The following is a 25789-nucleotide window of genomic DNA, read 5'->3' as shown; positions in this document are numbered from 1 at the left end:
TCTTATTCCTTTAGATTAATTTGGAAGTGAATTAACAGAAGACTTTCAACTTTTTGAACCCTTTCGATTTGGCACCACCATCCATCCATCCATTTCTTGCATAATTTCAGTTAGCTTACCCACTCAGACTGCAACATCGGTCTCATTTGTGCCAAAGCAGTATGCTTACAGTCCAACATTGTTTTGGACATTTCCACTGTTGTAAAGGGGGTCAAAATATATCCACTGAACATGCATGTCAGCAATTTAGCACACCGGTATAACTTTGAATAATAGTATTAAAATAATAATCATCATAAAAGGACTAATGCCTCAAAAGGCAGACAAAAACTTGGTTTGAACAGCCATTGTACATGACATCAGAAATAGACCTGTTCACTCAGACATTTCGACATTTGGCTTGGTATTCAGTAATGCTCTGCACAAACACATTGTCATCATCCAGAAAATGTGGCTACTTTTGTTGTGTATTATCTGTTGTGGCACATTTCACTTGTGTTACTTTATACTGTTACCACTTATTTCCTTCTAAATAGGGTTGGCAGCTTTTGTTTTCTCTTGTACTTGTATATATTCTGCTCTCCCTGAACGGGCAGTGTTCAGTTAGGCAGATCTACGGTGGCCTGGAAGTGCAAAACAATATAACAAATTGTGAAACACTTTAACATTTCAGAAAACACAAAAAAACAAACACTTTAATATTTCAGAAAACAAATTAACAAAAAAATAAATAAATAAACAACAGAGATATTGTGGTTGCTTATGGGTGCACATGCTCTAATAACTAGGGATGTGGCTGTGTTCAGAATGAAACAATTATTTAATTATTATTTCAAAGCACTGACTCTGGACAATTGTCATTAGATTAAAGGTTATGTTTCACATGCTGTTGTCTCAACTTTAAAAACAGTGCAGACAGCTTTATCACAGAGCTGACACAACAGATGACATTTTAATGGTGACACTTCAATAAACACATTATATTCACACATCGCTGCTCACAATTTGTACTGTACTAATGGTGGAACGCACTTTTGTCGAAGACTTTTATATCGCCGTGATCGTAATGCAAAGTGATCCGACACAGCAAACCTATAATGCACCTGGCATTTTCTGGCACAGACTCTTTCATGCCCGCAAATGTCTCTGCACCTTCTTTTTTTTAAATCTCTACGCTAGCAAAGCCACGTCTTCTGCATTCAGTGGTTGGCATTACATTTCAGACGATACTTTCTGTTGGGCGGAAGAGTGGTGACCTGGTTAGCACATCTGCCTCACAGAGTGAAGCTTCAGTCAACTGGGTGACTGAAACAATAAAATGTGTCTATGCAAGCATTGAGACAGCTAACAAGGTAAACGGTTGCTTGCACTTTGGCACTGATGTTTTTTAGCACTTATTTTTGCCTTCAAACCAACGTCAGAGCCGATGAAAAAAAAAAAAAGCTTAACATTGGGCTAAAACTTCATCGTAGCAACTTTACATCACAATGAATTGGGAAAAGATTCACGGAAACGTTGTCCTTCGCTACCACAAACATTAACGTTGTGCCTCATCTATGGGTAAGGAATCAGCATGTTATAGCATTTGGTTCCATCCATTAAAAAAATAATTTAACAAAAATCACCTGTGCCGTGTGAAGTTACTTTTCGTGCCAAAATGCTGAGTTCCGGTGCGTACCCTTCAAAATAAAAGGCTACAAGCTTAAAACAGGAAGTCAAGTTAAAACTTGCATATATAAACCATTTGACGTGATGAAACAGTCCCAAATATCTATTTTAACAATGCTCTATTAAACTTTTAGCTGAAACATTAATTAATGAATATTAAGTCAATTGGGATAGTTCCACACACATTGCCTTTTAGGTCATAGGTTTGATATTGATACTGGTTATAAAGAACCTTGAGTGAAATGTTAATTTTAGTCTATGCTGTGGGCTGCTAAGAAAATGGAGGTTCATAATTTGGACACCCTTTATTGCAGAAAAAATTGCAGACTTTTTTTACCCAGCCCCCCAAAAGTATCGGAATCGAGAATCGTTTTCAACCAGAATCGCTCAAATTCAAACGATGCCCAACCCTACCCATAACACTAGCGAGGATAAACACTACGGAAAATGGATGGATGGACTTTCTGCTCTAGAGTGAGTAAATGAGAGAGAGAGAGAGAGAGAGAGAGAGAGAGAGAGAGAGAAAATAAAGAGTGTTTTGCCTGCCCATGAACTGAAAAGAAAGGTTCATACAATAGTCATAAAGCATTAAAACTAGTTACGTTACTTAGTTGTACTAAAACGTTCACAATCACATCATTTTTATTTTTAATTGACCAGTTAGATAAACTGCTATATTAGCTTACGTGTCTTTGTGAGTTTTGCAGTGATGGATGAAGTTTGTCATTGTTGTTTATGCTTTTTAATGCGAGAGTTGCAAACCATGGTTGCCATCCTCTTTTTGCAGACTTAATCGACAAACCTTGAATCCAAATTCTATTATGTTTGGAGTTCCTTCCATCGTTCCTGCATAGGTGGCTTTTTCACACTGGCAAGTGCACAACAATGCAGATTGTGTTGCCAGGTTGGTGCGAATGACCACCCCCACTCCCCCCACAAACGTTTCTTTCTTTAAAAAAAAAAAAAAAAAAAAAAAAAAAAAAGGCCAAGTGTCCCAATTAAAATGCAGATTTTCAAGTCTAAACGAGATGACTTCAAGTCATGTAGTTCAAGTCAAAGTCAAGTCTTTCTTAAGTATTTGGCAAGCAAGTCAGCATAAATCTGGCAACTCGAGTCGACTCAATTGGCTCGAGTTCACGTATTGATTTGTTCGACGTTTGACGTTCTATCAATTGAACCCGTGAAGCTGTCCCAACTGTATTTAGTGCTCTCATGTCAGGGGTTCCAGGATACAGTACTTAGCCCCCAATTCTCTGTGCTCCATCTACCTTCATGTAGAATAAGCCCGACAGCTCACCTTTGTTTCTCGTCCGATGTCAGAACCACACTTAAGTGCTGTTTCCGATACCCATGAGTAAGCCCCATAAAAGCCGGCCCACCACCGCTGCAGCGTTATTGTTTCTCGCGGATGATTGATTGATGGATGAGGGTTGACACTTCAATGAAGCCATTTCCACCGACATCTCTATCTGATGATGTGCAGCGTATATTTTCCATCCACGCCTCATTGCTCGCCTGTGTCATTCCTGGGACTTCATTTACACCACATTCCCTGAAGGACCTTTTTTAGCCCCATCTCCCTTTTACGCTCCCTGGCTGCTCTCTTTATCTCCTCCTTTTTTTCTGTGCCATAAAGTAATGCTATTTCTCATCGACTCTGGAGGGGCCCAGGATAATTTTGTCAGGGAATGATAAAACCAAAGGCATGGAGGGGTTATTTACAAGAGTCCAAAGTCTTCCAGTTTAGATGCCAAGTGAGAGGGAAGGTGACGGGACAGTGATGTACACTTTACATGTGCTCACATTCTCGCACAATCGTTCACTCCTTATCTGTGGCAGCCAAATAGCACCATTGCATATTCTACCAAGATGTGGTCCAAAGGCGGGGAACATGTTTGCTGTGATAGTTCAATGACAGTATGATTGAGGGGCCTTTTTGGCATATGGGGAGCAGATGGTAAGCAAGCGTCAATGCGGCAGGCTTTCTGGGATGACAGCCATGTGATTCCCCCTCAGGTGACATCGGAGCCTCCTTTAGAAGCAACCGTTGTGTTTCCTGACTTGCTCTGCTTTACACTTTGTACTGGGATGCAAGAACACAAACATTTTCATCCACACAGTTTAAGCTATTTGCCCAGCATGGTGATGATCAATTAAAAACAAAAAATCTGGGGAACATCTCAGTCGAGTCTATTCCAATTCATATTTAGATAAAAATGCTGTGCCATGTATTTTTATGCTTAAGCCTGGTGGCATTATTCTTTGTGATTGTTTGGAGATTTATAAAAACTGGAGAAGTGGTGGTAATATTAATAATAGTCAGCGCATCCCAACCATCCCTCCATTTTCTGAGCCGCTTCTCCTCACTAGGGTCGCGGGCGTGCTGGAACCTATCCCAGCTATCATCGGGCAGGAGGCGGGGTACACCCTGAACTGGTTGCCAGCCAATCGCAGGGCACATACAATCAAACAACCATTTACACTCACATTCACACCTACGGGCAATTTAGAGTTGTCAATTAACCTACCATGCATGTTTTTGCCCGGAGAAAACCCACGCAGGCACGGAGAGAACATGCAAACTCCATACAGGTGGGGCCGGCGATTGAACCCCGGTCCTCAGAACTGTGAGGCAGACGCTCTAACCAGTCGTTTACCGTGCCGCCTCATTGCATCCCATTCATATTCATTCTCACTCACTGACTGGGATAATTAAGGGCATGAAGCTATTTTTAATGTTAGTCCTGACACATTACACATTTGTTTTTATCCAAAAAGATACAAAATTCCCCCAAAATTGAAATATATGGTTTTTGCACAATTAAATGATTTGATATGATATGATATGATATATGATATCAATGACCGATGATGCGATATTTTTGGAATATTTTGACAACAATAATGAAACCGTACTACCACGATACAACTATCGTGTGATAATTGATAATCTGAATAGAAGAAAATCACAATGTTTGTGTAAGTGAAGAAGACTATATGAAATCATATTAAAGTACAGTTCTCATAATATTTCCATAAATTAATAGTAAAGTAGTTAAGAGCTTTTTCTCAGATTTTGACAACAAATAATTGTTTTCATCATAATTTTGTGAAATCAATTATTTAGTATTGTACATCAAAACCAGCAGAATTCTTAACTCAACTTATTTATAGAGCACTTAAAAAACAACCACTTAAAGACCCTGTAAAATGAATTCATATATTTATTTCTAAGCACATTATGCATGTTTGAAGATATTAATTTAGGCAATTTAGAGTATTCAATCAACCTACCATGCATGCTTATGGGGGGGATGTGGGAGGAAACCGTAGTACGTGGAGAAAAAACGCACACAGGCATGGTGGAGAACATGCAAACTCCACACAGGTGGGGCCGGGATTTGAATCCCAGTCCTCAGAACTGTGAAGCAGATGTCCTAACCAGTCGGTCACTGTGCCGCCCGCGCTTGTTCCAACCCGTAAAATGATTTATTCCACACTTCCCCAGTAGCACGTTAAGAACTACTAGCTAGCTAACAGTCAACTAACTAGCTCTGAGGAGCAAAGAAAGGAGCATGGATTTTATGATCTATAAAAAAATATATGTTTTAGTTCAAGATATTATATAAATAGGCATGGTGGACGACTCGTTAGCACATCTGCCTCACAGTTCTGAGGACCGGGGTTCAAATCCCGGCCCCGCTTATGTGGAGTTTGCATGTTCTATCCGTGCCTGTGTGGGTTTTCTCCGGGTACTCCGGTTTCCTCCCACATCCCAAAAACATGAGTGGTACGTTGATTGAAGACTGTAATTGCCGTGAATGTGAGTACGAATGGTTGTTTGTGTATATGTGCCCTGCGATTGCCTGGGGACCAGTTCAGGGTCTACCCTGCCTCTCTCCCGAAGAAAGGTGGGATAGGCTCCATAACACCCGCGACCCGAGTGAGGATAAAAGCGGTACAGAAAATGATGGATATTAGATCAATATTGATTATGAACTGCTCCAAATGATATTGTTGTGTAGAAGTTTGGAGTTCTTTGGAGGACGATTAAGTGTTAACAATGTTTCTTGCTTTTGTAATGATGGTATTGGAAATCCATTGAGGTTCCCCACACAGGTACAGTAGGTCGGCATTGCAAATGAGAATCTGTTCTCAATTGCCTTGCCTGGATAAATAAAGGTATTCATCCCAAATATATGTAATACTGCTCTCTCTCTCTCTCTCTCTCTCTCTCTCTCTCTCTCTCTCTCTCTCTCTCTCTCTCTCTCTCTCTCTCTCTCTCTCTGCAATGCCATGCATTGTTACATTGCGTTTTTGTTTATTATTTTGTAACACTGAAGCGTGTTGTGATGGAATCACTGCATAGGGCAGTCTATATATTGCCTGAAGTTGTAATTAAATGAGAAAGAGGAACAAGATTGAAGTCTTGGCCGACCATTATGAGGGTGCCGGGATGCTGAAGTTGTAATCTCATGGTCACAGCGTGCATGACATCTTTCGAGTTGACTGGAGTAGCTGATGGTTAAATGTAAACAAACAACTGTATTTTTTTTGACACCCCTGCTGTAACTGTTCATGGCTCATTGTTGTTTTATGGCCAAACTTTATGCCCTTATCAATTGAAACCCATTAATTGGACCTTCTTTTGAATTTTTTAAATTAAAATTTCCTTGACAATCTATTTAATAAGAATTTTGCAATAGTAACAACCGTGACAGTATTATTTACTTTTTTATTTTTTTATTTTCACTGATGCTTAATTGGTCATTAACTGATTTCTTATTATGTTAATGTATAATTGTGCATATGGAGTGAAAAAAACATTTGATGCAGGTTCTGTAGGAGTTTACAGCTGGCTAACATGTGCCATTAAAGCATGCTGTGCTGCGTTATGAAATGCTCATTATGTCTTTATATGAATATCACAAATGCTGTTGGAATGACTTACTGATTTTAAAAGACCTCCACAAACATCCTTCAAAATGGGTTTTACAGCAGGTTCTACAGCACGTAGTGAGCAGATAGTTGTAAACAAATTATATGAGGGTTCCTAACAGAGTGTTAATATGATGTACTGTATCTACTGTAAGGATGAGACAACATAAAGCAAGTGTTAAGCATATGATGCATTCAGTGTGTGTGAGAGTGATGTTGATCAGGAAATATGATTGATTGAGATGAGATGAGATGAGGACAAACTTGCACGGTCCCCCGGATCCCTAATGGTTTCCACTCCGTTTCTTTTATGGTCGCTCAATAGGTGAGGGAATTGTGTCCCACCACAGTGTTTGTACATAAAGCAAGGTCTCCCTGTCCACAACCAGAAGGAGAAGCGATTGGACCAGAGGGTGATATCACTCATGCCTACATTGGTGTGTCCCCCATAAACCACCTTTGGGAGGAGTGTTGCACTTGCTCAAGGGCAATTGGCTTCTGTGCTGATTGTGCTGCATGGATTAGGGAGAGCGGGTGCGATTGTGTGTCATCTGTTACCTCAGCCACACACAGCTCTACGGTCTTGTACAGGTTGGCATAGTATTCTTAGCTGCTCTTAAGTTGCCTTAAGTATTTGTATGTAATGGTTAATAGACTTATCTAGATGAAGCCAAGTATGAGGATTTCTCCAATTTTGGAGATGCTTCTTTCCCACATTGGACGTCAAATAACTAAGTTTAAAGCTGGCCATACACTGTATAATTACAGGGGGTTTACAACAGAGTTCTATTCTGGCCGGGATGTTTGTACATAAGTAAGCAACGTAAGGAACATGTAGTCTATCACTAACATACATTATCACAGCAGTAAAGCCATTGTTATAGTAAATATTTGTATGAAAAACACTAGAGAAGAATTAGCCTTCTTGAGCCTCTTGACAATGTGTTCTTACACCATTGGCGAGGTCATGAACGGTACATGGTTTCCTCCAAACACGAAATCTGGCATTCATGCCAAAGGGTTCTATCTTTGTCTCATCAGACCAGAGAATTTTTTTTCCCTCATGGTGTGTAAGTCCTTCAGGTGACTTTGGGCAAGCTCCGGGTGGCCTAACATGTGCCTTCTCCTGTACATTTGTACTTAGGGGTGGCTTCTGTCTGTCCACTCTATCATACGGGCCTGACTGGTAGATTGCTGAAGAGATGGAATGTTCTCCTCTTTCCACAGAAGAACGCTGGAGCTCTGACAGACTGACTATCGGGTTTTCGGCCACCTCCCTGACTTAGGACAATTCTTGACACCGTACTTAGTTTGTGCTCATACATGCAATGTCAGTTGTGGGACCTTATATAGCCAGGTGTGTGCCTTTCCAAAATGCGTGGACTCCAATTAAGCTGTAGAAACATCTCAAAGGTGATCCTTGGAAATGGCTGCAAATAAAAAATATATATTATATATAATATAATATAAATATAAAATAATCCAAATAAAAAACAGAAATTACTTAAATCAAATTCAATAATTTCTCAGTGTTTTTATGTTTAATAAATTTGCAAAAATGTCAAAAGCTGTTTTTCACGTTTTCATTGTGTGGTATTGTGTGTCGGATTTTGAGGTGGGGAAAAAAATCCATTTAATCCATTTTTAATGAGGTTGCAACATAACAAAATGTGGAACGAGTGAAGCACTGTGAATGATTTTCGAATGCATTGTAACTACATGTATTCAACCATAACAAGCAAAGCTTCATGTATATTTTTGGTCATCGCATGTCAAGTAGGAGCTCAAAGCTAGTGAGATTCTCTTGAGGAGTGTGACATGGAACAATGTTAATATAATTCCATTAAGCAGTACACTTTTTTTCCAAATGAAAGTTATTTGGGGTACCAAATCGCCACCTTAACGCTTGTTGGCAGCCCTACCTCAATGGTATGGTGAAACAAAACGCACTGCCGTCTGTTGATTAGATTACATTGAATCATAAACATCCCAAATGGTGTCATTTGCACGATGGATCCTTTGTGTTTCATGTGTATCGATGTAAATGTCAGCACTAGACCGGACTGAAACATGAAACAATAGCCAGCCCAGTTACCAGGCCTTTAAAGCCACCACATGCCTGCAAAACTACCTTCACAAGTGAAAAATGTAAGCGTTTAAATGTTTTCACACTTGAATCCTCCACTTAAATGCCTTGCTCAAAGCCATTATCTGATTGCAGAGCATTTACATTTGATTGTGTGTTCTACCCTGTGGTGCAAAAAGAAAAAAACAACAAGAAATGAGCTGCTACAACTGGAACAAGGACGTTACACATCCATCCCAGAGAAAGCGATACCTGCTGTCCGCTAATTCATTGTGACACTGAATACTGCACAGCGAGAAACAAGTAACCTGAAATTGGGTTATTCTTCCTACCTGCCAGTAATCCACTTGATAAGCACTATACATGTAGATTTCAGGGAAGTGGAACAATCAGATTACTCCCAGCCAAACTGGGATTTTCCGACTAAATTGGCTGTTGTTCCTTGGGTCCCTCATTCCATCAGGATGAATGAGGGGAAACAAATGATTTGACTTTGCACTAGATAAACTGCCCGAGGCTTTCGAGCAAGCGAACACCGAGAACAGCACGTGTGTGAAAAAGTAACAAATGCGCAAAAAGGTTTGATGTTTCATGTAACGTTGTCTCTGAGGACTCTAATTTAGAGGCACCACTTTAAACGCATTCTACCTGCTGTAGATACAAGCGCAAGTAGGCGGAAAAACAAACTTTGCAATGTTTTTTTTATTGAATAACAAAGACTAACAGTCGGCGAGTGAAGGCGAAGATTAATTCCTTTCCCGAAGCCAACCGGGGCTAATGAGATTCCGGTTCCTTGGTTTAACGGGACCAGTTTATGAGCACTCGGGAGGAAAAGCACTGAGCTGAACACTAGCGTCAGCATTCTCGCACCCAGATATGCCTCGGGGTAGCTGCAAAAGAGGATGTAGCGAGAGTCGCCTAGCGATCGCAGGCTCCGCTCGACCCCCAGCATCACCTGCAAACAAACAGTGCTTCCTGTGTAGCGGGCCAGCACCTGGTATGGTTGTTTCACTGCTAACCACAAGGTTAAAAGCCTTGCCATCAAGGCTCAAATCTTTCAAGTGAAATTTTTGCTCGTTGTCCATCCGGTGATGGTGTTGTAGGTCATCTGATTGAAAATAGTAAGCTATTTATAAGAGGAGTGAGTACTAGTAACAGTGGTGATTTTGCACTGAGGCAAGAATGTCATTTTCCCATCAGACACACTTTTTCTTTCCTTTTGATGTACTGTATATACATAAATTTTTATCATAATCCTTGTAATTGAAGGTTTTGGAGTTCTTTCTGCAGTGTGACTCTTTTTGATTTTTGTTGCTGCCAGTTTCTCCCTGTCCTTTCCCTACTGTTGCGCATTGGACAATGCATAGAGTGTGACTGGCTTATTTGTTTTTTATGTTTTTATATTTGCCAGAAATTCAGTCTAACAAATCAAGTGGCCACTTTAAACATGTGATGTGAGCAGGAGAATAAAATTCTAGCAATTCTCGTAAAACTGTAATGTTGCCTAGCGAGCTAAAATATTACTTTCCTTGATAACTTTTATAATAAATCCCATTAATGATTTACTGTCTGTGCAGTAGTAGTAGTGCAGGAGTACCATAAGTGTACAACCTCTAAGGTTGAACACAAATCAGTTTAGTTCAGTTAATTTTTTTTTCTGACTAGGTAGAATTTCTTCCCACTGTTACGGTCATAAAACGTTCATTAACTCTACAGGCAAGGTTTCTCCTATCATTTTTATATTGTGGATTGAAGTATAAAATGCAGTTGTTGATAATGATACTGTATAAGTACGTATATGTTTGGTGCTCGCTTTGAGGCACTTCCATGACTTCGTGACTTCGCATTTTCCATTACACTGCTAACACATCGTCGATGAATGTTAGAGTGGTTCGTATTGTGGCAGATTTTTTTATTCTGGGGGTTGGGTGCGTCCATTGATGTCAGTGAAAATAAATTTGTCTGTCTGCACCTTTATCTAGATCCAGATATAATGGTTTATTTAATGGTTCATGCCAATACAGTTTTGTGTTTTTTATGTGTGATGCAGTTGTCTATTGTTTCACTATGTCAAGATGACTGTGAAAACTGTAATTAAAAGAACAAAGCTCGTATTGGACTTTTGCAAAATACTGTAACTAATACTGAATACACAGTGTGTTGCGAGTAATAGAACCACACCCTGCAAGTGTTGTTCATGCACCCATGAAAGCCAGACCTGCATGTTACACTGATTTATGTCCTCAGAGCAGCATCGTGTTGCATTGCAAGTAGTAACCAAGCTCCTCTCTGCTGTTTTCCTATTTTCTAACATGGCACCCAAATCCCCTGCGGAGCCAGTTGGAATCAGATGAGCCAGGTGCAGTTGTAATATCCTTCCTGTATCCTAACATTTCTTTTAAAAGTAACTGGCACGCCGGGGCCTATAAATTAGGGCCCACCGCCGTTCAAGATGTCTGGCTTCCAATAAGACGGTACCCAGAGCAATAAACTTTGACATTGCCGTTTGAAAAATGCCTGCCCTTTTTCATTGTCAAGTGTTACAAATTGATGAAATGAGTTCATCGATGTTCCCCGGTCATTATCCCTCCAGTGGCACTTTGTTTTACAGACAGTGGGAAAAGGGAGCGTGCAGATTAGAGGCCTGGGCACAGTTTATCAAACAAAATCTAATATCATCCATAAGAGAGGGAATCTGGAAATCAATACTTCATTACTAAATTGTTAGTGGGGGATGAAGAGTGATTGTGCGAGTTCAGAGATGTGTCTCGGCGGCGGGGGCATCGGAAGTTCAATGTCACCGGGGAAGTGATAAGTAAAGGCACTGATGGGAAGAAACATTTCTATAATGGTGGAGTGCAGGAGGAGGCCATTGGGCCGAGCACAGAACACACAATAGACAGCATTTGCCATTGATTGGTACACCTATAAAGGTGGAATGACTTCAAGAGGGAGTGGAAAAAAAAGTCTGAGTGAGCATTGCCGATCTTGGATCGTACCCTTGTCCTGTCACCTGTTTTTGTGCATTGCGTCAGGTCTTCGGACATGAGCCCAATCAATTAGTTGCTCCGTTGAAAGGCAGCCATTGCTGACACAGTGGTGATGTTGGTGTCGTCTGCTTTGTCTTTGGGATGACTTTGTCTGTCGCGTCATATAGACTTTTATCTTGAAAATGACCGGTCATCGTTTTAGAAAAGCAGATTTAACTGGGTAAAAGATAAATATTGCAATTGACCCAATTGACAGCGGTCCGACTACGTAAGAAAATGCATAGTCAATTTCCTCTAAACTTTATACAGTGGTGCTTTGTAATATGAGTGACCTGACTGACGTTGTTTGACCGATTTTATTTATTTTTTGCTTTGACTTGTAAGCAAAAAATTGAGATACAGGCACTGTATGATGGCAGTGAACTCAACTCAACTCAACTCACAACAGGCAGCAGTTGGGCAGCTAGAGAACAATTCTTCAAAAATGAGGCTTCAAGCTGTTAATGCTGCTAATCCTTGCTTAATGCGAACACATAATGAGAACTGCCATAGATGGGCTAACGAATAGCATCTAGGTGTTGTTAATATTTGAACACAAATGGTGGTGTGACACATGTTGACAGACAATATAACAATACTCACAGGCATATATTCTTTATCCTCTGCGGAAAACAACTAATATTACTGCAATTAAAAAATTGCTTACAATAGTTTTCTTTGTGTCTGCACTACTGCATACTACCCCCTGGTGGCCAAGTAGCACACTCCAGAAGGAGATGACAATCATGATGCGCAAATTGTTTAATTATTTACATTCTATTTAAATAGGTCCTCACTACATAAGTATACAATATTGTACAATACTGTAGGACTATTTTCCTCATTTACATTACAAAAACTTTGGCTGTTTTTTTTTCGGGGGGGGAGTTGACAGCAATAGATTAATGGCATTAATGGCAGTCTACACAACCAATTGCTCTCTTCAGGTCACTTCCTTATTGGCTACCGTTACGTTTTACATCAAACGTCACAATCACCGAGTCCATGGCTTGGCCCAACTCGGTGTTGACCACACACTTTAGAATTTGCAATCCTACATAGTGAAAATGTACGGTTGTCGGCCCAACCGTTTTCAGAGCAGGGGGATGAGGGGAGGATGGAGAAAAAATCATTCTTAAAGGTAGAGCAGTTTACAAACTGCTAGCAAAATTTGAATGTAGCCTCTGTCTCTGATTGGCTGTTCCTTTCATGGTGGGATAAGTTTTAAAATATTAAATTAAAATTAAATTTGCGGCATAAAATGGGGTCCGAGAGGGATGATTTTTTAAAAGAAATTCTACAGTCAGGTCATACAGTCATACATTGTATTTTTTTAAAACTGCAAACTCTACCTTTACTGCACCACGTACAACGGGAACATTATTTAGTATAATCTTTTGAAGAGATCATAGAATCGTGCATTTGCTAAGTTTGATCGTAAGGAGGGGAAAATGCTCACATTTGGCACCATTATCGTTATATGTATGCACCCCGTTTAAGAAAAAAAGGGTGCCAAAAACGGACAGATTCAGTATAGTATAGCTTCAATGTTGGAACCCTCACAACATTTGACAATATAAATTCAGAAAAAAAGAAACATACGGAACTGTACTGTTTGACGGCAACAAGTCGGTAAAATCTGGACGCTCTTGTTTGACTGTTCAGCAACTTCTTGTGCTCCGTTTAAGGGAGCGCTCTTCCTTCCGCTGCCGGAGATAAACATTCTTTATCGCACGCCTTTGACGTGGGTGAAGCGAACCTGACAGGCAAGTAACGGGGGCCGCTTGCTAATGATTTTTGAGCAGCCCCCGACTGAGCCCTAAATGTCTGTGATATCCATAAACAACTCCATACTGTCCAATTAGGCAGACAGAGATGTACTGGGCTGTCAGACAGATTTGCATGGCTAAGCACCTGAGATCCAGAGGATAATGTGAGGGGTGGTGGAGGTGGTGGTGGTGGGGGGGGGGGTTCACCGGCCAAGGAGGGAGAGTACACGCACAATGGATTACTATCATTATAATATTACCTTTTTATGTTCACACTCGTCCAATTAGCGGCTGGATTAATTGATCGACCTACCTTATTTTCCCAGCCCTGACTGATACTCTTTTTTTTCCCTCTTCCTGTACTGCTTCTTCATAAAATAGTCCAAGGAGACATTTTGAGAAGGAGGATTGAGTTTGTTAGAGAAAGGCATCATGGGCCACCACTGTGACGACCGCCATTTGCAGCATGGCATGCATTGGGAATAATTGGAATTTATGTGTGCTCGTCAATTCCGCCTTCATCGTCTCGGCCCCCATCTTCAGACCTCTGGGTTGGTCTGGTGGGGGGTGCAAGAGGAAGGGGGGCTCACCGGTGCATGACTCATCCCAGAGCGCGCTTGATCTGAATGAATTATGCCTTTTAGATTCATTATGGCACCTTATTTCTCCTCTATGTCCTCCCCCCTTGTCTGCTCAGCTTGCAGCAATGAAATGTACAAGACAGGCTACATATTTTATAGTATGCACACTGTCATGCACACGCAACCTGGAAGCCAGTGCTCGTGTTTATGGCGCAAAGCACAAATGTATACTTATTTTTTTTGAGAGACACGTCAAAAATTCAGTGAGAACCCAAAGGTTGACGCCAATAGGGCAGTGATTTTTCTTTGTTTTTTTAGGGGTGACGCAATTGTGAAGATGACCTTCTGCATGGAGAAAAACGATACAAATGTCTTGGTCATGGCTGCTCAGTGCAAAATGGCTGACAATAAGTTCAAAATAATATTAGAAGCCCTTCTGAAGCAGAAAACATTTGTGACTACAAAAAAATATGAAAAATAAGTAATTGAACTGCAGTATAAAAATAAAGTCTGAATCTGAATTAAGTGAAAATATGATATCATTTGTATACATGATAGTTGTGTATAATTTTTGGAAATATGCAGTATTTATAATATGAGAAAAAGTGATCATTCCAGGAGAATAGAGTCATAATAGTAAGAGCAAAAATGCATACATTTTGTTTGGATGGAGGACCGTCACACTTCAATATACGTTGAATAAACAACGAGATATACTAGTCAATGTTCTCACATCAACATTGTCAGGATGTACAGTTTAACGGGATTCTTTGTGTCTGCGACACTAAGACTAAGAGCTACACAAACTGTGGGTTTTATAAATATTTATTATACTCTGTATCCATCCAAATAACATCACTGATGGTATAGCGGTGCATTCAAGGGAACTGAACCCTTGTTCAGTTCCCACTCAGTGATCTTGTGACTGTGAGAGTGAATGGTTGTCTGTCTCTATATTTGCTTTGCGACTGACTGGCGGCCAGTCCAGGGTGTAGCCCGCCTGTCGTCGTAAATCAGCTGGAATAGGCTCCACCTCCCCGCGACCCTGAACAGGAGAAGTGCTTTCAAAATTGGATGGCTATGTCCATATAACAATATGGCTGGTCTCTAGAGAGAGACAGTTGCTGATTGTTTCATTTACATTGAAGTGGGAATTTCAATTTTAAAACCTGACCTGACTTTGATCTTAAATTCAGACTCTGACCTTTCATTGTCATGTTACCATTTTTTATTTTATTATTATTTTTTTTAATCTGGCCCTAATCCTTATTAGTTGGCCACCACGTCCATTGCGTCTCATCAAAGGATGAATACACAATCGCTTGTTAACAATTGAGTTTTACACTTGCAATAAAATTATAAATGAAAAAAAGTTACTGAAAAATGCTAAAGATTTTGTCATGGTGGTAATTTGCCTCTAGAACTGTCCCTCCGTCCATCCATTTTTTGTACCGCTTCATCCTCACTAGGGTCGCGGGCGTGCTGGAGCCTAGCCCAGCTATCTTCGGGCGAGTGGTGGGGTCCACCCTGAACTGGTCGCCAGCCAATCGCAGGGCACAATTAAACAAACAACCATTCGCGCACACATTCACACCTAAGGGCAATTTAGAGTCTTCAATCAACCTATCATGCATGTTTTGGGGATGTGAGAGGAAACCGGAGTGCCCGGAGAAAACCCACACAGGGACGGGGAGAACAAGCAAACTCCACACAGGCGGGGCCGGGATTCGAACCCCGGTCCTCAGAACTGTGAGGCAGATGTGCTAACCAGTCGGTCACTGTGCCGCCCCTCTAGAACTGATTTAACAAAATTTCAATTATGTCTTGTAGGAAAAAGATGATTCAAACAAAATTCAAACAAATTGGACATCAAGGTCTACTGTTATCTCTTGATTTAGCTCAGGTCCGGTCCGGCATGGAGGAGGCCCACTGGAAAACTCACAAATAAGGCGTCATGAAACCACTTTAATTTGACAAAAATGTAATTGCTCTCACGCTGTTTGGTGTACGCGACTATGACAAGTGCTAATGGGATCGTTTAAGATGATTTAAAACACAAACGACTCCTGACTTTGTGCTCATTAATTACTGCTAATTATACAAAACAGCTACAGCCTTGGCGGGGGGAAGCGCATTTGGCTGTCTCTGAGTGGTGAACATCAGGTTTGAACTAGCGGATGTGCACATTTCCCTCCTGGATGACTGACTACCAATACAGTATGTGGGATGGGAAGAGCATCAGCCCGCTGAGTGAATGTGTCCAATTGATAATGACAATTGTTCTTCATTGGATTTTCAATTTGTTATCTTCGCAAAGGATGTTTTGCAAACATTTAATTTTTTTGTTTGTTGTACAGTTAGAGTATAGAGCGCGTAACCTGCTTTTTTATGATGGGTGGGTAGTTCCTGTTAAATTCTCATGGCAATTCTTATATTGATATTATACAACTCACCAAATTGTTTTGATATTTAAATCCTTAATGGTAGTGATTTACTCTTTTTCAGTCTTGGTGGCAGTTTAGGCTCTTGATTTTATTTTATTTTTTTATTAGCTGGTTTCAACTCAAACATACTAAAGCAGTTTTAAAATAAATGACGACCATGATGTATTCTACTTGGCATCCTCTATTTGTTTATGCTATTGTATATACTCCAATTAAAAGGTTTGGGGTCACTTAGAAATGTCCTTAATTTGGAATATAGTATGCACATTTGAATCTACAAAACAAGAACAATGTTAATACCTCAAGACAACTATTATTGCAATTAGTAGTTATTTATCGAACGTGGCCATCTATTGGAAGTTTGCAAAAGATGAAGTAATTTATAACAGGGGTTGAATACATCAGCAATTGGCTGTCCAGGGTGCACCCCACCTCGGTAGCATACATACATACAGCATGTCACATACTGACAATCATAATCAATTAAAATAACAAATAAAAAACATCCTCCAAAAACATCCTCCAAACGTCCTTTGGTGAGAACGTGAGTGCGTTCTCACCTAAGGACAATTTAGAGTCTTCAATAAAGCTAACATGCGTGAATGTGGGAGGAAACCAGAGTATGCAGGGAAAACCCACACAAGCACAAACTCCACACAGGAAGGCTGGAGGCTGGATCTGAAACCCCCAAACTCAGAACTGTAAGGCAGATGTGCTAACCACTCATATAGTACTGCTTTATTTATGTATTTAAGTAGTTAGATAGTTAGTTAATAAGTGTGCCTGAATAGCAGTAGTTTTACGTTACTTAAAACACTGACAAATACAGAAATACCGTAGAAGCTGGCAGTACCTGCTTTAGCTTTTGATAATGGAAATGTGTCAATAGCGAGTCGAGCCTGTGTTGAGGTATGCAAGCGAGCCAGTTTTCTTAACAGCTTGTTTTATATTGCGAGCTGATTACATTGACTCATTTTTATATCTTGAGTTGTTTATTTTCTTTCTTTTGCTTTTCTTGCCCAGCGTGACAGGAAGGTTACGAGCTCTGACGCAAGCAAGCTGCTCGATTTCAGCTCAGCATTGAGTCTTTTCTCTCTCAGCAGTGCGCTTAATAGTGTAGTTACCTTTCGCTCTTCATTTATGTGAGCTAACATTACCTATCCGAGTGAGGGTACAAAAAAAGGCAGTGATCTGCAATATAATTGCACCAGCAAGTGGTCAATCTTTACGCTTGTTTTCAGCCTCCATCAGTAATCAAGGGTTAATTTCACACATCAGTGGAGCGCCTGCCTTAATCTCTATTCAGTGTAATTAAATCTGTCCAATAAAGGGAGCTCTTTTCCTTTTTGTCCTCGCCCATCTCCTAATCTTCTCTCTCGCTCTCTCTTTTTTTTTTTTATTGTTTTACACCCATCACATCTCCTGGCTGAACTAAGGCCCATCCAGCTCCTCTTGACAGGCGAAATCCAAGTCGTAAAATTAAAACAGTCCTGAGTGAGACTGGTGGGCGGGAGCGTTACAGGGGCAGAGGAAATGCAAGCTGACACATCAAGTGTCCATTTGACTTCTTTCTTTTTCCCCCATCCCCCTCCTCATTTCAGAAGAGATTTGACCCTGTCAATCAAGCCTCTTGACAAGTTTAATCACGGTGCGCCCGCTGCAGAATTGCTGCTAAATGGGAATGCAAATAATACGGAGCACCGGCATCTTTTAAGAATGCTAATCAAGGTCACTCACGGTGTCAATTTTTTGTTTTATTTCTTAAACCCGTGTCACGCAACGAACCATATTTGGTAACCTTAGTGCGAGTTTACACTGAACTCCCACAGAACCAAATACAGATTATAATCATAAAACTGTCTACGCTCCAAAAAATTAAGCATTATTTCCATATAAACTTTATTTGAAAGTGATTAAACAATGTTTTTTTTATATATAAGAATAATTTAATGCTATGTACTGAAATGGGAATCTTACATTAGACTTACCTAATGAAATGAAATGCAAAAACTTTAATTAAAACACTTATTGTCATTTTTGTTGGTGGTGGGCGGGGGGGGGGGGGGGGGGGGGGGAGGTAAATTTATTTATTTGAGTGTATGTGCCATCCGATTGGCTGGCGACCAGATCCTATCCCACCCTTTTGCCCAAAGTCAGCTGGGATAGGATCCAGCGCACCTGTGACCCTGGTGCGCATACTAAGCGGTATAGGAAACGGATGGACGGATATTATGAAATAACCTCGGATAAGCGGTAGAAAATGGATGCATGGATGGATGGATTGTTATACTGATGTATCATTCCAAAAAAATTATGAAATAGTGTATCATATCCAAGATATGATATTACTTAATATTTTTGTGTCAAACTGATACAATGCAACCATATTAAGTCAATCAACATGACCTTTTCTTTTGTGTGTTTAAGCAATAAACACAATTGCATGCAACAGGAAGAAATAAATATTAAGTAATATTGAACATTTGTTCATTGAATATTTTCAACATAGGTTTGACATTTTGAATTTCCAAATTTTTAACAGGGTGTTCAGTAGATGGTTGAAATCAACAGGGTTCTTGCATAGACAAAAACAGAAAAATGAACTGTAAAAAAAAAGAAAGAAAAAAACAAATGTAATTTATTTAGCAGTTCTGCACAGCTGTATTTTTCACATACTGTTTTTCTGAGGTGACTAAGATGCGTCATAGCAATCTTGTAATAGAATCCAATAATTGTCAAATATGGCATTTCCAAATATTTATGTTTTCTATATGGGACTAAAATTAATATATTGAATATTTAACATGGAACATTGTAATGTTTCAATTTACAACGTTTACACATTGTAAATTGGGTTTAGGACAGCAATTGCTTTCAAATTACTTCATATTGTAGCAAATATATACATTTCCATTCAAGTATATTCATTTTACGGGTAAATATAATCTATAAACAGTTTTTTAATATCTTCCATTTTAAGCAATTATCATAAAATATTGATTCGGTGATTGGTGTCCATGTTTTCGTTTCCACTCTTATTCTGTCCTTTAGCCTGGCAACAGAATGTGGAAATATGTCCAAATTATCTATATATTATATTTATTTGAGCCCAAGTTAGATTTTTTTCCCCATAACGAATACTCACATATAGTATTGAATTTAAAGTCATTTTATTCTGTTCTAATCTACTCCATTTTACAGGAATGACAGGTTTCAAATAAACCAAATATTTTTCCTTCATTTCGACCGAAGTCAGCTGGGATAGGTTACAGCGCCCGGCGAGCCTAACCAGGATAAAATGGATGGATGCATGGGTTTCTCCTTCAAGTTTCTGCAAATGTTCCAACAATGTAAATGAGTCTTTGCCGTGATGTGCTGCACAAAGTCAAGGGCTCCAGGAAGACTTTGAAATGTTGATTCAGTGGTGAGGTGCAACACTCCCTTTACACTTAAAAAAAAAAAATACAACTGATCTAAGTTTTATGCACTCTTGAAAGTTGTGAAGGTTGCCTCTCGTCCCAATTGTCAAATGTGTCAAGGCTACAGAGGAAATTCCATCTTAGCGTGGAAAAAAAGAAGTCTGGGCATGGTTTTAAAGTCCATAAATCCCGCAAGTCTGCTTGATTGGATCCATCCCATCTAAAAATCATCCTGCTAAATGAAGGAATCACTTTGAGTTTAATCTTTTTTTTTTTTTTTTTTAATCATTCTGAAGTGGAACCTAAATTCCATGTCAAATACACTGTTTACTTTATGATCTTGAGTCTATTATTAAAGTCTTTTAGAGACAGAATGAAGTGGACTTACTTTGCTCTAAGTACACATGATTTTAGATGGCTTGGTTTGTCACTGTGAATAAAAAGGAAAAGGATATACAGCACATCAGTTAGATCTAACACTTTAAAGAGTTTGAATTCCCTGCTTGCTGATGTTGATTTACAGGTCAGTTGTTAAGGGGTAATGTTTCAAGTAGGAAAGACAATTTACCTACATTTCCTTGACATTTCCTTCACTGATTAATAGAACAGTAAGAGCTATTATAAATCTGGGTTTTGTTTATTATTTATTACAAAATAAAAAAATGTTAACGAATCGATTCAATATTATTGCCTATCAAACCATACATTCTGTCCAGTGTCACAGGTGAGCTGGAGCGGACCCAGCGGACTTTAGGTGAGAGGCAGCACCCCCCCTGGACTGGTTGTCAGTCAGTCACAGGGCACATACTGTATAGACAAACACGCATTCACACTCACATTCACATGGATGAGTCTTCACTGACCATAACATGCGTGTGTTTGGAATGCAAGCAAGGATTGCGGTCCAATTTGAATTTATCTCGTCAAGGCGAGGCTGACTGTTACACGCTCGACAACAATCTTTCAATTCAAAATCACATTTTCTTTCAAGACAATCAGTAGAACCTGGGAAGGCCGTGTGTAAGTCTTCAAACAAAGCATACAGTACATGTAGCAAAATGTTCTTCACAGCACAATACTAAACTCAATGGCCCAACTGTAAATCAACATTCCATCTCGTATCCATGTTTATCCACTGTAACACGCATTGGGAGACATCCTATTGCTGATAACTCGGCGGTAACAGCTCAAACCTTATAGAACCGGCAGAGGAAGATCAAATGTCCAAACAGTGGAGCAGCCCGGACCAGAGATCATTAGGCTCCTTAGTGCCTCACAACAGCCAAGCAGACTGACATGCAGCCAATTTAGCCGTGCACCAGTATGGCTACCCGGGGTCTACAAACTCCCTGTGGAGTAATGATGCTCTAAACATGTCTTGGCCCTTTAAAGACACTGAACAAATCCACTCTGAAGTCAGGATAAATGTTTACTATCTTAAAGCATGTTTACCTATTTGAGCTCCATTGCAGAAAAAAAAAAAGTGATGCTTTACAATGAGGTCGCCTGTCAGGCTGGCCAAAGTTAGGCAAACAAATATGTCATCAACAAATATGATGATAAACCAAATGGAGAACTCATCAAGCTGTAGGATGGATGCAAACAGGAGGAGGAATGATGCCTTGTATTTATAGCTGACCTGGAAATTGGCAGGACCATCTAATGATGCACCTCAAAGTGGGTGAGGATGTTGACCAAGCGGGCCTTTTCCAAACGGGGGCCGATTCCTGTTGACGAGAGGGCCGAATAGCCCAGCAATGAGCCCGTTGTTTGCACACCCCCACACTGTGGCGTTTGACGTTCTTCCGGAGGACAAATGATGGTCACTCTGCCAGGGAATGTCAGTCATCAACTCACTGTCACTTTGTTCACATAAAGAAGTAAGGATGTATACTTGACAAGTTGATGAATAGTTATAAGATATGAAAAGATAATCCTTTAACGATCCTCAGAGGGTGAATTCACTTCTTACAGCAGCACACTGCAGATTGTTTAAAAAAAAAAAAAAAAAATAGAGTAAAAACGGTCTAAAAACAAGTTACTTTTTACGTGTTGAGTTTTATTTTAAGTGTAATCAGATTAGTTTGGACTTGAAATATGACAAATATTCTTAGTATAATAATATATAGTAATATTCTAGTTTTTGCAGCGCTATGACTTATATACCAGAGGTGGGACCAAGTCATTGCTTTGCAAGTCACAAGTAAGTCTCAAGTCTTTGCCCTCAAGTCCCGAGTCAAGTCCCGAGTCAAGTCCCAAGTTGAGACAGGCAAGTCCCCTACACTTTGAGTTTTGAGTCATTGTAAAAATAAGCTACAAGCTGAAGAAGGAGTCCTATTGGGCATTTTTGGGCCTGTGGGACTCCTGAGGCAGCGGATGGGTACCGGCTGGCCAAGCGGAGGGCAGCTTTTGTGGTCCCTGAGGCAAAACTTCAAGCATGGGAGGTGTTTAGTGAGAGTATGGAGAATGACGTCCGGACGGCTTCAAGGAAATTCTGGTCCACCATCCAGTGTCTCAGAAGAGGGAATCAGTGCAGCATCAACACTGTGTTTGTTGGGGATGAGGCGCTGCTGACCTCGACTCGGGACGTTGTGATGTTGGGCAGAATACTTCGAAGACCTCCTCAATTCCACCGACACGAGGAAGCAGAGTCTGGGATCTCTGAGGCGGGCTCTCCTATCTCTGGGGTTGAGGTCAGCGAGGTGGCAAAAAAGCTCCTTGGTGGCAAGGCCCCGGGGTGGATGAGATTCGCCCGGAGTTCCTAAAGGCTCTGGATATTGTGGGGCTGTCCTGGTTGACACGCCTCTCCAACATCACATGGACATCGGGGAGAGTGCTTCTGGATTGGCAGACTGGGGTGGAGGTTCCCCTTTTTAAGAAGGGAGACCGGGAGACCGGTGGGTGTGTTCCAACTACAGGGGGATCACACTTTTCAGCCTCCCTGGTGAGGTCAATTCCAGGGTGCTGGAGAGGAGGGTCTGTCAGGAAGTCGAATCTCAGATTCAGGAGGAGCAGTGTGGTTTTCGTCCTGGCCGTGGAACAGTGGACCAGGTCTACACCCTCAGCAGGGTCCTCGGGGGCGCATGGGAGTTTGCCCAACCAGTCTACATGTGTTGCTCTGTTGGCTTCATCAAGCCGTAATCTCCAGCTCTCACTGGAGCGGTTCGCAGCCGAGTGTGAAGTGGTTGGGATGAAAATCAGCACTACCAAATCTGAGACCATGGTCCTCAGTCGGAAAAGGGTAGAGTACCCTCTCCAGGTCGGGGATGAGATCCACGCTGGACACGCTGGAAAGACTATGTCTCCCGGCTGGCTTGGGAACGCCTCGGGGTCCCCTCAGAAGAGCTGGTTGAAGTGGCTGGGGAGAAGGAAGTCTGGCCTTCCCTGCTAAAGCTACTGCCCCTGCGACCCGACCTCGGATAAGCGGAAGAAAATGGATGGATGGATGTATTAATAAAACAAAAATATATTTTAATAAATATATTATATTTATATATTCAATTAATATATATATATATATTATATACTGCATTTATAAATGTAATTTTTAAAAAATCTATATTTATTGAATGTATATAACCGATTGAAGCTTTATAAGTAAACTAGGGGGCTGATCAAACTTTTCAACTTCAAAGCCAATCGTCAAGAGGGGGCTTAGTTTATCGCCACTTCAAAACCAATTGGTAGTTGGTTTTCACTTATTCTACGAAAATGCTCTGCTACCACTTCCCTTTTCTCACTTTATTTCTGAAGTGACATTAAACAGACCTGTCACAAATAAAAAATTACATCCAGTGGTGCTGCAATTAGTAATCGAGTATTCTACTGATAAGTATAGGGATTGAGAGCATAGACTATATATAAATATAAATGTTTGAGAGTGAGCCGCTATTATTTAAACTGTAATAATAAGCTCTTTTTGTATCTTGCTGACAGATGAGGACAGTGATTTCTTTATATTTTTACTTACTAATAACCGGGCTGCTGGTTGTCCACCTTGTTCACCCAGGGTCAATTTATTGAGGATTTCCGCAGGGTCGGACCATAGACTGTTGGATTCCTGTAAAAATGACTTGCAGTCAAGTCATCAACGGAGACAGCAACACTGCCGCCTAGCGGATGGAGGGAGGGGCTTCCTTCATGCGTGAATGTAATCTGCGTTATGTTTGTCTCAAAAAGAAATGCACGTGCTCGTTGATCCACAAACGCACCTTCAACAAAATTCACAAGCAAAATTAAATACTTACAAAATATAAGGCATGATAAATGCACACAAAACATGACAAATATATATAATACACCTAAATATATATAATAAATATATAATAAACACCTATAAATCATGGATACATTCATGGATTTGAAAAAAAGTGCAAATAATTTTGAGAGATATCTCTCTCCATATTACAGCAGCATTACTGATTGGTCGTGTGTGTACATGTCAGTCATTACTGTTCTAATGTGATCTGCAGGTTTTCCTCGCTCTGCAACTACATTGTTACTCAAGACACTGAAGAAATAAAGGAGAAGAAAAAAAAGGGAAAGTTCATGGTTCAAGGTATGCCACATCATCATCACTCTTAAGAGGACCTGGACAACCATTCAGCCCAATTCCATCAGGAGAGAGGACATTGAGATGGTGCAGCAGTACAAGTACTGCATGGGATTACCAACATGGACGCTGTGTATGTTCTGGGAACGAGCAGACTTTATTTCCTGAGGAAGCTCAGACCCTTCAATGTGTGGTGCAGCAAGAGGCTGGAGATTCTCTACCAGTCAGAATCAGAATCAGAATCATCTTTATTTGTGGTAAGACGTGACGTTTAGCACAATCGATTATTATGCATATTATTATATATATCATATGTTTGCTCTATTGTATTGTATTGCACTCATTGCTCAAATGTGATGTACTGTACATAAGTAAACATCCATCCATTTTCTGTACCGCTTAATCCTCACAAGGGTCGCGGCCGTGCTTGAGCCTATCCCAGCTATCTTCGGTGAGAGGCGGGCCACACCCCGAACTGGTCGCCAGCCAATCGCAGGCCACACGGTACCCGGAGAAAACCCACCCAGGCACAGGGAGATCATGCAAACTCTACACAGGCGGGGCCGGGATTTGAACCCCGGTCCTCGGAACTGTGAGACAGCTGTGCTGGCCAGTCGTCCACCGTTCCGCCTCCATCCATTATTTGGCACACAAACGATTGGGGGTGGGGATAGATATGACCCTAGGTCTCCGGACATATTTAAGTCACCAGTGGTTATCAGTAGCTCATTCTGTATTTAATAAGGGAAAATGCTCCAGTCATGTACGGATCGCTCTCCCACTCAGAGACGTCTCAATGCAAGATTCATTACGCCGCATTCACAGGGAATGAGAGGACCCGCTTTGATTGGGAGCAAATGAAGTCGGCTGTGTTTCCTCCCACAGCGGCGGAGACCGCCATTTTTTAAAACATGTCGGCTCGCGTCGGCCGCTGCACTGGATTTATGCAAGTCACGAAAATAGAGCCCTCAACGTACAATACAAAATATGAGCATGTGAGTGAAATAAAACATTGTTCACCTGTTCATCGCAAGATATTAAGAATTTCAAATAGGAACAATTAAATCATTACCTTTAGTAACAGATGAAAGTGTCATCACTTTCACCCTTGTTGCATTCACAAATGCAGGAGTTTCCTATTGTGGCAGCCGCCAATCGCTCATCCTGTGGAGTGAAGTCAGGCGTTCCTTGTCCTCCTCCGGTTTTCTTCTTTTATCTCTGGTCCGATACCCTTTTGTTTGCCTCCACCTTAATATCAAACTACTTTTTTTCCCCCACCTGACTCATGGTGCGAACCTCAGGT

The 25789-nt window shown here is 40.6% G+C and overlaps 1 protein-coding gene across 1 annotated transcript in view; it reads left to right on the top strand.

Moving 5' to 3' along the window:
• znf217 (zinc finger protein 217) overlaps positions 1–24476 on the top strand; it is a 49454-nt gene extending 24978 nt beyond the window's left edge. Inside the window, exon 5 of the mRNA XM_061685992.1 lies at positions 24407–24476. Coding sequence (XP_061541976.1) covers positions 24407–24456 — 50 coding nt within the window. The 3' untranslated portion in view covers positions 24457–24476. The remainder of the gene's footprint in view (positions 1–24406) is intronic.
• Positions 24477–25789: the final 1313 nt, after the last annotated feature.

This window comes from Phycodurus eques, chromosome 1 (assembly GCF_024500275.1).
Source record: "Phycodurus eques isolate BA_2022a chromosome 1, UOR_Pequ_1.1, whole genome shotgun sequence".
NCBI lineage: Eukaryota > Metazoa > Chordata > Actinopteri > Syngnathiformes > Syngnathidae > Phycodurus > Phycodurus eques.
Note: the sequence above shows the minus strand (reverse complement) of the source record. Positions and strands in the feature narration are given on the sequence as shown.